A 14,376-nucleotide genomic window follows, 5' to 3' on the forward strand; every position below is an offset into this window, starting at 1 on the left:
GATTCCCATTTAAGTTCCAAAGGTATTCCCTTAACAGCTGTGTGCTGACTGAACCTACCAGTAAGAAATCTAGCAGCATGCTTCTGAACTGCTTTTATGTCTTCCTTTAATCTGACCTGGTTGGAATTCAAACACTCGAGCAATATTCAAGAATGGGTAACACCACTGTTCTACAATCTGACACCTTTATAGATGAGCTACACTTCCCTAAAATTCTCCAAATAAAATAAAGTCTAGCATTTGTCTTCTCAGCTAACAATCTAACACACTCATTTCATACCACTTTGCAACATTATGCCTAGCTATTTAATTGCTGTGACTGTGACAAGCAGTACATTAATAATGCCATATTCAAATATTACAGGGTTTTCCCCCGACTTATCCACATTAACTTACATTTTTCTACATTTATAGCAGGCTGCCATTCATCACACCAGCTACAAACTCTGTCCAACTTATCTTTATCCCCCTATAGTCATTCAAGGATGACACTTCCTCTTACAACACAGAGACCTCAACAAAACAGCCATAAACTGATGTTCATCCAGTCCGCCAGATTATTTATGTATACAGAGAATATCAGAGCTCCTATCACACTTCCCTGGGGCAGTCTCGACGATACCCTTGTTTCTGATGAACACTCACCATTGAGGACAACACACTGAATGCTTTCCGGAAATCCATGAGTGATGCTTTCTAAATCCGTGTCAATCTGTGGAGAGAAGTTTTTCTGCAAGGAACTTTACTACATTCTAGCTGAGAATATGTTCAAGAATTCTGCAGCAAACCCATGTTAACAATATTGATTCATAATTACGCAGGTCCATTCTTTTACCTTTATTATATACAGGTGTCACCTGCACTTTTTTCCAGTCACTGAGGACTTTGTCCTGGGGGAGAGATTTGTGATAAATGCAAGCCAAGTAAGGAGCCAATGCCACAGTGTACTCTCTGTAAAACTAATTGGGATTCCATCTGGACCTGGTGACTTATTTGTTTTCAACTCCTTCAGTTGCTTCTCTATGCCATGGATGCCTACTTCTATGTCTGTGCAATGGTATGTTTGTACAATCCTCCTGCAGGAATGGTTTCTTAAACATGCAAATTAAAACTTCAGCTTTACTTTTTCTGTCTCCTGTCGCCAGACAAGATTGGTCAATGAATGATTACAGGCCCTCAACCTGCTTAGTGATTTGAGATATGACCATAATTTTCTCAGGTTCTCAGCAAGATCTTTCACTAAGGTAGGATGGTGGAAGTTGTTGTTTGCTTTGTCAATTGATCTTCCTACAGATGCATGAATTTCTAATCACCTTTCATCTGTCAACATTTGTGCATTCTTTTTTGAACTGAGAGTGTAACAACCTCTGTCTCTTCAGCATCTGATTATTAAACCATGGACAGTCTTTTCCACCCTTAATCCACTTACTTGGCACATACGTGTTCAGAGCACAATTAACTATCAGTTGAAACTTTGCCCACAATTCCTCTGCCTCTATCATATTGCAATTAAATAATGCCCACTCCTTGTCTAGGTAGGATGCTAACAATTGCTCATCTGCTTTTTCTAGCATAAATACTCTCGTAGCCTTCTTGATGGATTAATTAACTTTAGTAACCATCAACACTTTGCGAGATCACGATCACTAATCTCTGCTTCTATACTGACACTGTCATTAAGGTATGTAGATCTACATCAAATTTACAACTTAAATACTGATAGTAGCAAAGCAATGACTTCTTGATACTAATAATATTACTACGAACACCATCTGTGTAACATACACAGTATATTCTATTACATGTGTGAGGCATGGAATGACAAAAAACACTTATGCAAATGAAACAGTTAAATGTCCTTGGTTGGAGTCCTTTTAAGGCACACACATCTATAATACATCTTAAACACTTTGGAGAAATTATGCTTCAATCATTTGGGTACTGAAGCAGGTGTAATCATCTGGAAACATCTGCATTATGAAGCTTCTGACCCTAGCTGCACACCATCTTGGTCTTTGCAGATTTCGTAAGGAGCAATTCACAAACACTTAGCACTGAAGAATTGCTTGGCACTGCACAAAAGCTGTATGAAAAGCAGTATTGTAGAGTAGAGTAAGGATAAACTGAATGGAGTTAAACTGTTTGTAACATACTGCCTTTGTTTCCAGGAGGGGGGAGGCTCTAATCTTCATCTGACCATCCTCATTTAGGTAAATTACTTCAAGTAGATGCTGGCAGAGTTCCTGCCATAAGGCCACAGCTGACCGTCTGACCCATTCTTGTAAACTCAGCTATAAGCATGTAAATGCCTGTAAAAAGTGGGTGAGGAAATCATAAACCTACCTGGTAAGTTAGGCTTAGAATAAACTGATAGGTTAGATTCAACTACACTTAATGTCCAGGAAAGTTCTTCTTTTAAAGGCAACAAAGAAGGGCTGGACCTAAGTGGTTTCCCCAGATTCACATTGTAAAACCAGTTCAAAATAAGCAAGATTTCATAAATATCTGCACTAGATCCATGAAGATGTCCAGGGAAAATATTAAAGGTCAGAACCAAATTAGCATTAGGAATTTTGTACACAGTTTCTCACCATATGATGTGGTCTAATCTGACATTAGTCACTGTTCTGAGAAATATAGCAGGCATAATGATTGCCCTTGTAATACAACTTACTTATCAGCTTTCCGATTTAAGACAGACTATCTCAGTGTTGAAGGTATGAGTGGTAAACATGTAGTTTTAAATGATTTTGCAAACGAGAATATGCTCGATTCATTACGTCTGAGCAAGAACGGGTGTAAGGGAAATTAAATTTCTTTTCCTGTATTAGATGATTTCAGTTAGTTTATAGTTTCAGCCGAGAGCAGCATACTCATTGGGGTTTGTTAATTTATATTAATAAAGTTCTCAGTAGTAGTGTATTAGATCTAGGTTTCTTGTGTACCGAGTTGCACGTTGAAGTGTCAGGTATATATTTCGAGCATTTAAGATTGTTATTGTATCACTTTATGGGTCACCTAATGGTAAACCACTAGTATTAAAAAAAAAAAAAACCTTGAGAAATTATTGATTTCTTTTCACTGTTCTCAGTGGAGAAAGTATAGTAGCCTATAGTATAGTGATTGGTGGCGACACAAATGAATTTAAATGATTTTAAAAAATCTGTTAAGACAATTTGATTTTAGTTTTACTGACTGTAAACCTACAAGAGAGACTGCCTGTGTTGAGAATATACTTACAAATGTTAGTAGAGGTTTAATGAGCTCTGATGTAGTCGTTTTTGCTTTCTTAGACTGTGATTCAGTTTCGGTAGAAATAAGTAGGCCTAATACATAGTCTAAAGAGCTCAAAGTGCCTATACTGGCACTCATAAGATCAATAATATATGCCAAAGTTTCTAATTTTATGGTTTCACTCAATAATCATTACTGAAAAGATCTGGTTGAAAATAATGTTCAATAGATTTTTTCATGCTTTCTTAAATAGTTTTGAGACCAACTTTCCCCAGTACAAATGTAAAGTCAATTTCAACACATGTAACACAAATAAGCATTGACACAGGAACACGGGGTATGCTTTTCAATTAGCCAATATGGAAAACACAGTGTTGACGTATTTAGATTTTTGTGGCCTATACAAAACAGATATGGCTAAGATAAGATACTTAAGAGCACGAAAGTATTATAAAAATACAGTCAATGAGGCTACAAAACAACATAACTTGTTTAATACAGAGTCATTTCAAAATAAGTGCAAGAAAGCATGTAGTGTAATGAATTCAGTGGCAAAAAGCAAACAAAAAGAGACTGTAGCCGCATCACCAACTGAATTTAATAACTTTTGTATACAGCCTGTTAACAAAATTTGTGAAAGCACTGATAGGCTCGTGAAACTGTATTTCATATCATAAAATGTCATAATGTAAGCTGTGTACTGAAAGACAAATTTTTGTTCTAAGAAGTAACACCAGAAAAATTTTAGGCCTTCTGATGGTGTAGATACATATGATTTATCTAGTAATATGTTAAAGACAAATGGTTGTATCGTATTTCCCCTTAGTTATTGTATTAATAAATGTTTAAATGAAGGTGTATTTCCAGAGGTTCAAATTAGCAAGAGCTGTGCCCATTTATAAGAAGGGGGAGAGAAATTGCCCCTCTAGTTATCGCCCAGTATCTCTGACACTGGTTTTATCTAAAGTTTTAGAATATGTTGTCTGTTACCAGTTATGTTATTATTTGGACCATAATATTCTTTCTGCTGCACACTTTGGCTGTAGAACGTTTAAATCTATTGGTAATGTTAATGACTTTTTGATTAAAAAGGTGCTTCATGCTTATGAAAAGAGAAACTTTGCTCAGGATACTTATTGCGACCTTAGCAAGTCCTTCGACTGTGTACAGCATGATTCACGTATCAAAAAATTTGTTTACTATGAAATCATTAACAACAATGTAGATGACATTTCTGAATCATTTATTAATAACTGCAAGCAAACTGTATGTCTTGAGAAGGAGAGATATCAGATAGCTGAAATTAAATGTGGTATATCACAAGGTTCGCATTTGGGACCTTTATTATTTAATCTAATGATAAATTATTTGCCACTTTATATAAACACTCATGCTAGTCTCTCCACTGATGATACCACTTTCTTCAATGTTAGATCAGACTTTGATACCCTTCAATTTGTAACTAACAACATTCAATCACAAGTAGGGTCTGTCAGTCTGGTTTCGAACTAATGGATTTTCGCTCAGTGAGAGTAAAACTCAACAAACTGTATTTAGCTTAAGAGATCTATCAGTAAATGACTGTTTAGGCAGTGTTAAGTTTTTTAGTATTGCCACTGATAAGAAATTGTCAGGTTGGGGTTGGGTTGTTAGGGGGAAATAGACCAAACAGCGTGGTCATCGATCGGATTAGGGAAGGACGTGGAAGGAAGTCGGCCATGCCCTGTTAAAGGAACCACCCTGGCATTTGCCTGGAGTGATTTACAGAAATCACAGAAAACCTAAATGAGGATGGCTGGACGTGGGATTGAACAGTCGTCCTCCCAAATGCGAGTACAGTGTGCTAACCACTGCGCCACCTCACTTGGTGAATTGTCTTGAGATCCACACATTGAATATATGTTAGTGCCAGGTTGTCTAGAGTGGTGTATTTGCTAAGAAATTAAAAAAAAAAAAAAAAAAAAAAAAAAAAAAAAAAAAAAAAAAAAAAAAAAAAAAACACCACCTTAGCTTATGTAAGATCCACATATTTTGCTGTTTTTGACAATATTATATCCTATGGGCTTTTATTTTGGGGTAATAGCACACATGTTCAGCATATTTCGGTATTTCAAAAGAAAGTGATTAGGACTATCGAAATCTCAGAAAAACTTGCCCAGTGCACACCAATGTTTATTGACTTAAAAATATTAACTGTAATAAACTTTATGAAGATGGTATCGGACATGTCCAAAAGAACAGATACCATCTTCATATAGTTAAGGTTAACCAGCCATTGACCACCTCCTGTGCGGATGCACACGTATTGCCCGAACTCTTATGGGACTCTGTAAGATTGTCTGCCATGAGTAATGGGTGTAATGGGCAGGGGCACTACGAATGTAATATGGACATGAAGTTGGAAATGTAGGCCTCACGGGACGCGTGCAAGGGATAATCACACTATCCTCTGTGCCCTCGCTGGCTCAGATGGATAGAGCGTCTGCCATGTAAGCAGGAGATCCCAGGTTCGAGTCCCGCTCAGGGCACACATTTTCAACTGTCCCTGTTGATATATGTCAATGCCTGTGGGCAGCATATGGTCTTGATTTAATTATCATTTCATTGTAATAAACTTGTATATTTACTCTGCTCTCTTGTATACAAAGAGTATCAGAATACCAGCTTAGACGGGATTTGCACTAGAAATAATAGGCATACTGACATACCTTACTGTTGTCTATCTAAATCATCGAATAGCTATGGAGTGGGGGTTGAAAATGTTCAACAAACTGCCTCTAGAATGGATAGAAGCTACATTCAACTGATTTAATCACATACTGTACAGATGTTTATGAATTAATCATTACTACTCAGTTAATGAATTTTATGAATGTGAAAATGTGACAACACAGTGGTAATCATTTGGACACTGCACCATAATTTCTTCAACAGCATTAATGTAAGACACTTTCATCAAATTTTTTTAGCTTAAATATTGTACTTCATTGGAAATTTATTGTAATTTAAGGTTTTATGAACTAATATTTTTTGTGTATATACTGTATATTTATAGAGAATCACAACTTGAAATTATCTACTGCTGTAACAATTGAACAATAATATTGTTTTATTTATTGAATTCATTAAAAATGTCATGTCTACAATAATAATACTCACAGCCCAGACAGTAAGCCTGTCTGATACCACTGCTTGCAGCAACTGTCACAGATGACTACTTCCATCAGCAAAATAATCATTTACCAATTATAACAGGAAGGTATCATAAATAACACTGTAATGGCAGTCTTTCTGTAAGTGAGTAGCTCTGACACAGCTGGCAAGTGACACATACCACAGAGCCACTTTCTGTCATATTTGAGGGGAACACACAAGCCAGTGGAGTTTATAGAGGTACAACAGTGCCTAAGTTGTGTAGTAGACATTAATTGTCACGATTTCTACAATTCACTACCACAAGTATTGCAATTATACTGCAAAAAGTACATATGATGGAGAAATTATATTTAATTCAAATTACACAACTACGGTGGCCATGGTGGTCTTGTGGGTAACACTAGACTTCGGCCCTGAACGTCCTGGGTTCAATTTGGAATAGGGACATGGAAATTCCAGTTCTTTCAGTACAGCCCATTCACAGCATGCTGTTGATCGAGTGCCAGGGATCTTTTTTGTGGCTATAAGCTAGCCAGCATGAAGGGCCCACCACCTTCCCAGTGCCTTGGAACTACCTAAAGTCAGGTCAATAGGCTGGCCGTGGGCTTGCGCCACAAACTATCTTACCTAACTACGACCAAATATATTACAATAGTCACACCCCAAGCTTAACTTTGCACAATTAACCCTTTGGAGGAGTGGAAATCAACTTTAACACATGTAGAACACTATCACTGAAGCTTTACATCATCCCTGTGAACAAGAACAGAACCTCTGAGGTCTAGTGAACAACATGAGCCAACTGTACATTGTTTGAAGTGCTATTACATACGTTAAGTATGGACTGGGCTGTTTCTGTTTGTATGTTTCAGTTGTAAATGTTGATTTTATATTTTGTTTGTAATATGGGCCTGTCTGTTTTTTTCTTGTGGTTGGTGACTTACATTGTATTGTTCAGATTAGTTAACAACTCAATGCAGGGGTGACAGATTGATGAAGCACTGGCAGAGATGTGCATCTTCACAAATGACCAACAGCTAGCACCACTAGCACGATAACATTACCAAAATAAAATCTAGTGAACTAACAACACTTTCACAGGAATACACAATTTTGAGCTTGGAATTTTCTCGTTATTAACTCCTTCAAACATATAAAAACTTGAATGTCTATTAGACATGATGAGGGATGTGCAAGCTGTGTTGACAGACTGATCTGCAGCTTACCCCAAAGTAAAGGTTAGATTGAAAGGTAACAGTGTGGTTGAGAGTTGGCAAGGCAGTACTGAAGGAAAAAAAAACATGTTAGTCAAACATAAGCTTGATGTGACAAGGCCATACAAAATGCAGAAAAAAGTTGAATGAAAAGAATACAGAAAAAAAATTATGTAGGCTACCCTAAACAAGTGTATTAAAATGGAAAAGCCTTATTTCAATGATATTTCTGTAATCACCCACTAGTTTATAAATTCATCTACAGCTGTGTATTTCACTTATTTCAAGTTAGCTTTATCACTGGTCATACGACAACATAATAGTTTTCCACATCCAGATCCTCCAAAATGGGGAAAAGTTAGGATAATGTATTTGCTACTTCTATACAAATACCTGACACACAATGGTACCACTCTATGATCTCTGTACACCTACAAAGGCTTTAGAAACAATGGTAGCTTCTCACAATATTCATACAACATAGATCTCTCATGCTGAATATACTCACAAAGCTATGGCTGGTTAATATCAAGACAGCTACCCTGTCCACATAGGTAAAAGCATAACTATGAACATAAATGAAAATTACCTGAGTCATGACCTTCTCTTGAAGAATTCCCCATGTCAGATATGTAGTCTGAAGTCCCATGAAGCAGAAAACAATTAATAATGTTTCTTGAAGTATGGTGCGTGGTGGCTGAGGTGCATGCGATGCCGACTGACCACTCTGTTTGTTATCTACTCCTAGTAACGGTTCTGGCCCAAGAAAGCACACTTTCACTAATCTCGTTACACAACTATTACCTGGTTTTCAAAAAAGGAAGGATATAAGGAAGATTATCGTTGCGATACACTACGTAACATATATTTCAATAGCATATTCTGATAAACAGGCATACCCTCTAGTTCTAAATGTTTGCTCCTCTTTACATACATAAAAATAAAAAATCCAGGGACAATCACTGTGGCATACCCAAGAATGTTTAACATCAGTCGTGTAACCCAGTTGTCACTTAAAGTTAAATAAAGACCTGACGGCTCTAATCTTTGCTGATCCATCACTATTAATGATTTTAGGAACTGTGAAGCTAGATATGACACAGCAATGGTTGCAGCGAAACACAACCTGTAAAATCAGAATATTACGATAGCTACAGATAGTTATTTTCTCAGTAACCAGCAATAACCATTGAGAGTAATGACTAGAAATGAGATACTGATGTGACGTGTAATATTTAAGAGGGTGATTTGTAATGTGTAACATTTAACCGGGTGATTAAGCATCTAATAACGTAGAAAACGACGGCACACGCTCAGAAACTGTCACAAAATAGAATTGTGTACTGTATTACCAACACTACATCGCTGGTAACAGGTCTGTAAAAGACGAAATATACACGAAGTCACATAGATTTTCTCATTTCAAGCATTTCTTGGATCTATGTTTACAATTTTAAAAAAATACGATTAGGCACTTGCCCTATAGTCAATTCTAGCGGCCGATACATTGTTTCTTTGCCGGTGTTGTACTGTACACGATATTTTGAATTAAAATGACAGAAAACAAAATCTCTGGACACGACGGATCATTAAAACGTTTTGCAAATAAATGCTATGTGTACGCTCACATCACTAAATACAAGTTTAACTGTTCGCCGTCCGTCCCTCACTTTGTCAACCACACAACTTACAACACACATCTCACACACGTAAGTAAACTAGAGGTGGCAAAAAATAACGTAACTGATAGAAATAACCGGTTACTGAGAAGTAACGGTTACTGCGATAACCGTTCCTCTGATTCTGGCAGTTATTTCAATAACTGTTTAGTGTCAACAGTGCCTCGCGCCATCTGTTGACCGAAGATCGTACTGCGCATTTGGAAGGCGTTCTATAGACCATGGGAATAACTGTGAGACTGCGCGCCATCTGTTGATAAGAACTGTGTACTATTTCGTGGGCCTTCGTTACTTTTAGCATAAACAATTAAATAAAGTTAATATCCGAGCCGTGGCTGATAGGAGCTGCAGTACAGGCATTAACAAGTACAGTCGATCCCTTGAGCCACCGCCTTACGTGTTAATTTAGCTTGGACGCGTAGTACAAGGAAAGTTACTAAGGAATTCGAGCGACTATGGAAATAACTGTCAGAGACCGGTATTCTCCTCTGGCAGTTATCGTTATTGGCTCGTAGTTCTAGTTCTCTGGCAGTTATCAGGCTACCACCACAGGTAACGTGGAAGCTGGTAACGGAATAACTGTGTGTCTAGACGTTCCTGACTCGGTGACTCCAGTTAAAGGTCGTAGTTCCAGGTGTTATTTCCAGAGAGGATAGTAACTGGAGCGAACAAATATTTTCGTACTGCTACGGAAATGACGGTGGGCCATTGGGGAGAGGGGATTGCAAATAACGCGAAGAGGTCGAGGATAAGCGAAATGTGGTCATATTTCGAAACTCTTGATCGAGAGTCTGCGAAATGTACTTTGTGCGGTAAGAAATTATCGTACAAATCGACGACGACGAATTTAAAAAAACATCTTCAGAAATCACATTTAATTGTGAATTTCTCTTCACAAATACCTTCGGAGCTAGATTTGGGTGAGTAATGAAAAAAATATATTTATTGCAATTACGGTTATTTCAGTGCATGCATAATCTTTTATTTTATTAATTTTTTTAAAAAATAAGAGCATGCTATACAGTGTGGTGCTTTGTGCATTTTTACACGCGAGTTTTCATTTGCCGTGACTACTTAAGCTGTCGATACCACCGCACCTGTTTGCCTTGACATTTTCAAACATTAAATTATGTTGCATATGGTGCCGGAATACTTAATCATTTAATTGGAAGTTATTGTTGGAGGTGTAATAACGATAGTGCTAATAAAATGCCACTGTGTGATATATGAACAGTCATCTCGCAATTATTAGTAACTAATCGGATAGCAGATTGTATCAGTGCTCATTCCTGTGTATCATTTGTTTTTAACCCTGACGATGCCGGGGGGGAGGGGGGAATTAGATACTGTTTCATTTTTTAAAATTTTGAAAAGGAAAATTGTTTTTAATGGAGTCTTCAACTGAATTCCATAAATGTTTTAAATTTTGTGGTTAAAGTTAACCCAAAAATTTGCCACGTTAATAGTACATGTGACTTTCCACAGTGACAGTCATATTGAATATTTTGAAGTTCAGGGCCCTACTTATACATCAGTATTTGTTTAAAATATATGTCAACAACAATTAAGATATTTTTTTAGGGTGGAAATACAGTACCCTCCCTTCCCCCCAATACACATTATTGAAAATGTGTTGGTGTTGCTAGGATTAAAGAAGAAACTTGAAGCTATAGTCATTACTAAAACTGAGTCAATTGCCAACTTGTTTGAAGTAAATATTCAAGCTGCAAGTACCATGTAGAATACTGTACGCAAACATTGTAATATATATCACCAAAAATAATATGGCATCATTTCTATTGTGCTTATGCTGATATGAAACCTATTTTTCTGTAGGTGAAACCCTTCCTGTAGAGGTGATCCTTGGCACCAGTAGTGTGGAAGAGGAGCGAGAGGCACCCCAACACCAGCAGATGAGTCTCCGTTTAATACTTGGGATATTATAACAGTAAGGTAATTCTAGTTTGGGTACATTTTTGGCAGATTTGAACTCCCCCTTAAAATGGAGATATAACTGTAGGGCATAGCATATATTTGTTATGCTACATTAAAAGAGTACTAGTGGTTTTGTGTTGAAGTGTTTAATGTATATTGTCGGTCAGTAAGTCAGAGCACTTTGTTCCAGTTATAGCTCCAGAAGTCAGTCACCAGCAGCAGATGTCACACAGTTATAAAATGGGAAACTTGAAGAATAAGGTACTAGTGGTTTGGATACATGTGTGGGAAATTTCACCTTTCACTTAAAATGAAGGTACAGTTACAGTCCTTAAGAGTATACTGGCAAATGGTAACTCAAAGCTCTTTGTTTCTGTTACAGCTCCAGAAGTCAGCAGCAGCAGCAGCTGCCGTCACACAGCCATAATGCGAGAAGCTTGAAGAATAATGTGGTAGTGGTTTGGATACATATGACATATTTCACCTTCAGTTTAAAATTGAAGTTTGTTTATATTGGCAGGTGGTAACTCAGAGCTCTTTGTTCCAGTTATGGCTCCGATAGTCTTCCAGCAGCAGCAAATGTTACACAGTCCTATAGAGGCAAACTTGAAGTATAAAGTAATAGTGTTTTGCATACAATGGCAAACTTGACCTTTCGCTTAAAATGGAGGTACATTTGCACTGAGTTTAATGTTATGACACGTGAATGGATTACCAGTGATGTATATGTAAATACTGGAATTTGTAACTTAGAACTTAATTTCAGTATCGGCTTTGAAATTTGGTCACTGGATACAGCTATATTATCTTTCATGTTGATAGCAGCAATCATCAGATTGCAATCCAGTTAAGTACCTGTATGGCATGAGATGTCAAAAGTACTTGTGGGTTATTGGTAGCCTGTGTCAAGGCATGTGGCACCTCAAAGTTTGTAAGTACAGTAGCATTTTGTTTTCTGCTTTACTTAAAAATTGGTAGCTGTAGCACCCATTCTGACATTCAATTATGTTGAATTTCAAGTTTCTTAGAATGATACTGACATCAGTTTGTTAACACTAATCCGTATATTATTGTTAATATATGCTGCTATTTTCCTCAGATGTTAACTGAAATTGTTTTATTGTTATGATAACAACACTTCAGCCTTTGCAAACTTGCAGTATAGGTTACCTGCTGAGAAATATTTACTGGAAGAAATGGTTTCTTGAATAGGACCGAAAGGAAAACCACTGAAAATGCCAAATGTGAATTGGTGAAACGTCTTGTGCTCAATACTAAATTTCATTTGCAAAACACGGAAGTTTTCCTATCTTTGTGGTGGAACACAACAAATTCTCATAATTTTGCTAGTTTGTATTCTAGAAAGGGTGCCAGAAATGGAAGAGTATAATTTTTATTAAATCGGGCATTAAATGTAAGTAGGTTGGAGTACAGAAAGGGTACAACTGGCCTTCCCCACTGTAGCCTGATGTGCTCCAACATGCATTTGTACTGATGTGCAGGTGGTTATAACACTAGTATCAAACTGCATGGTACCCACTTACTAATGTGACCTACCCTTGCATGATCGTCTGCAGACAGCAAGAAATCCGCTACTGCTCTTACTACCTGTCCAACAGTTGTGGAGGATTTTTTCCCCTTGGTGCTTGACATGACATGTTTTGCCCTCTGCCCTTAAAATCTCAATTCTTGTTACATTTTTCATCCATTTTCTATCTCCTGATGGACCTGTATTGATTAAAAAACTAATCACTGCAGAGGTGATTGTAGAACTTTTGCTAGTGGCAGTGTGGAGGGGCTCCACTCTTTAAAAAATAAAATTACATTGTGGGACATGGAATTATTATTAGATGCTTTCATGGACATTTTGTTTACTGAAAAAGTCAGTCATTATCTGAGGTATTTAAATGTTAACTTCAAATCTAAAACTGCATCAAAAGATAAATTTCAGTAAGTCTTTAACAAGTTTCAGTATCTTGCTTCACATGTTGAACCCTCCAACTATAAAAAACAGTGTTTTGTAGAGAACAGCTATTCAGATGTTAACATCCCAGAATTTATGTAGAAGATATCCCTTACATTGTTAGTTTCATTGTGGTCACACTCTACAGTGTAGTGTTATCAGCATACATATAGAAGTTTGAAGAACATATTAAATTAATTGCTAGACATGCCTTAAGTGAATATGTTTACTACTAATATGAGTCAGCTAAGTAGTTGCTGCAAGTTTTTATGTTGTTTCTAAAGTGTCTTTAGACAAGGATATTTCTGCTGTTTGTTTCCTGTTCTTCTGTTTCAGATAACTACTCATATATGCAGCAACTGCTGAAGCAGCCTCTGGCAGTTTATTGAAGTTCCGTGAACAAAGTGTTGTGTGGTCTGTTTGTGTAAAGTGATAAAGAAAAATGTTAAAGTGTAATTGCATATGTAATTGTATATATATTTAATCATTATTTTTGCTAGTTGTAAGATCTATTTTCATGTAAATCAGAACATTGTATAATAGGTAACAACCGAATGAGGCAGTGTAGCTATTAACAGCACTGACCTCATATTCGGGAGGATGGGGTTCGCACTGTCTGGCCATCCTGGATCGCTAAGGCAAATGCCGGGATGGTTCCTTCATCAAGGCCACGGCTGACCACCTGTCCCGCCCTTAAAGAGATCCTTTAAACATTGTGTGTATACCCATATTTTGAATTATTGATGTTTGTTGTATTATGTTGAGATATTCTTGGATGAAATAAAAAAAGTTTATACATTTGTATTTGTGGTCACATGTTAAATTACTGAGAAAATTGCAGAGTGATTATGGCACCGAATTTCCATTCAGGTGCATTGGGATCCTTCGCCTGTTTGAACATCCTGATTTACATTTTATGTGGGTTCCCTAAATTCCTTTAGGCAAATACTTTTGTTGGTTCCACTGAATAGGCCATGGCAGATTACCTGCCATTTCCAATCTGAGTTTCTGCTCAGTCTCTGACATGTTAAATATTTATTCATTCTCTTTATAATGCTGCAATGTTTTAAGTGTTCCATATCATTGTGGAAAAGTCAGAAAAATTGATCTCACATGTACATACATTTGTGTTGGTTACCATTTTTTGTTTTAACTTATCTTCCTTCCTTTTGTTCCCTGTACTCTTCAAGTAATT

At 36.9% G+C, this 14,376-nt stretch overlaps 1 protein-coding gene and 1 long non-coding RNA gene across 4 annotated transcripts in view; one reads left to right on the forward strand and one right to left on the reverse strand.

The window, feature by feature from the left end:
- The window catches only part of LOC126248393 (adenosine 3'-phospho 5'-phosphosulfate transporter 1), a 101,444-nt gene extending 92,127 nt beyond the window's left edge, over nucleotides 1-9,317 (reverse strand). Inside the window, exons 1-3 of the mRNA XM_049949343.1 lie at nucleotides 9,084-9,317; nucleotides 8,504-8,730; nucleotides 8,194-8,408 (exon numbers count right to left, since the gene is read on the reverse strand). Coding sequence (XP_049805300.1) covers nucleotides 8,194-8,408; nucleotides 8,504-8,730; nucleotides 9,084-9,112 — 471 coding nt within the window. The 5' untranslated portion in view covers nucleotides 9,113-9,317. The remainder of the gene's footprint in view (nucleotides 1-8,193; nucleotides 8,409-8,503; nucleotides 8,731-9,083) is intronic.
- Nucleotides 9,318-9,640: 323 nt separating this feature from the next.
- LOC126248394 (uncharacterized) lies at nucleotides 9,641-13,985 on the forward strand. Of its 3 annotated transcripts, none has more exons than XR_007545472.1 (6): nucleotides 9,641-10,203; nucleotides 11,120-11,236; nucleotides 11,409-11,479; nucleotides 11,601-11,670; nucleotides 11,766-11,888; nucleotides 11,972-13,985. It is a non-coding gene; the product is annotated as an uncharacterized LOC126248394 (long non-coding RNA). The 3 variants fall into 3 exon arrangements; XR_007545473.1 differs by having other exon boundaries at nucleotides 12,041-13,985; XR_007545471.1 differs by having other exon boundaries at nucleotides 9,642-10,203; nucleotides 11,985-13,985.
- The last annotated feature ends 391 nt before the right edge of the window (nucleotides 13,986-14,376 follow it).

Source organism: Schistocerca nitens, chromosome 3, assembly GCF_023898315.1.
Source record: "Schistocerca nitens isolate TAMUIC-IGC-003100 chromosome 3, iqSchNite1.1, whole genome shotgun sequence".
NCBI lineage: Eukaryota > Metazoa > Arthropoda > Insecta > Orthoptera > Acrididae > Schistocerca > Schistocerca nitens.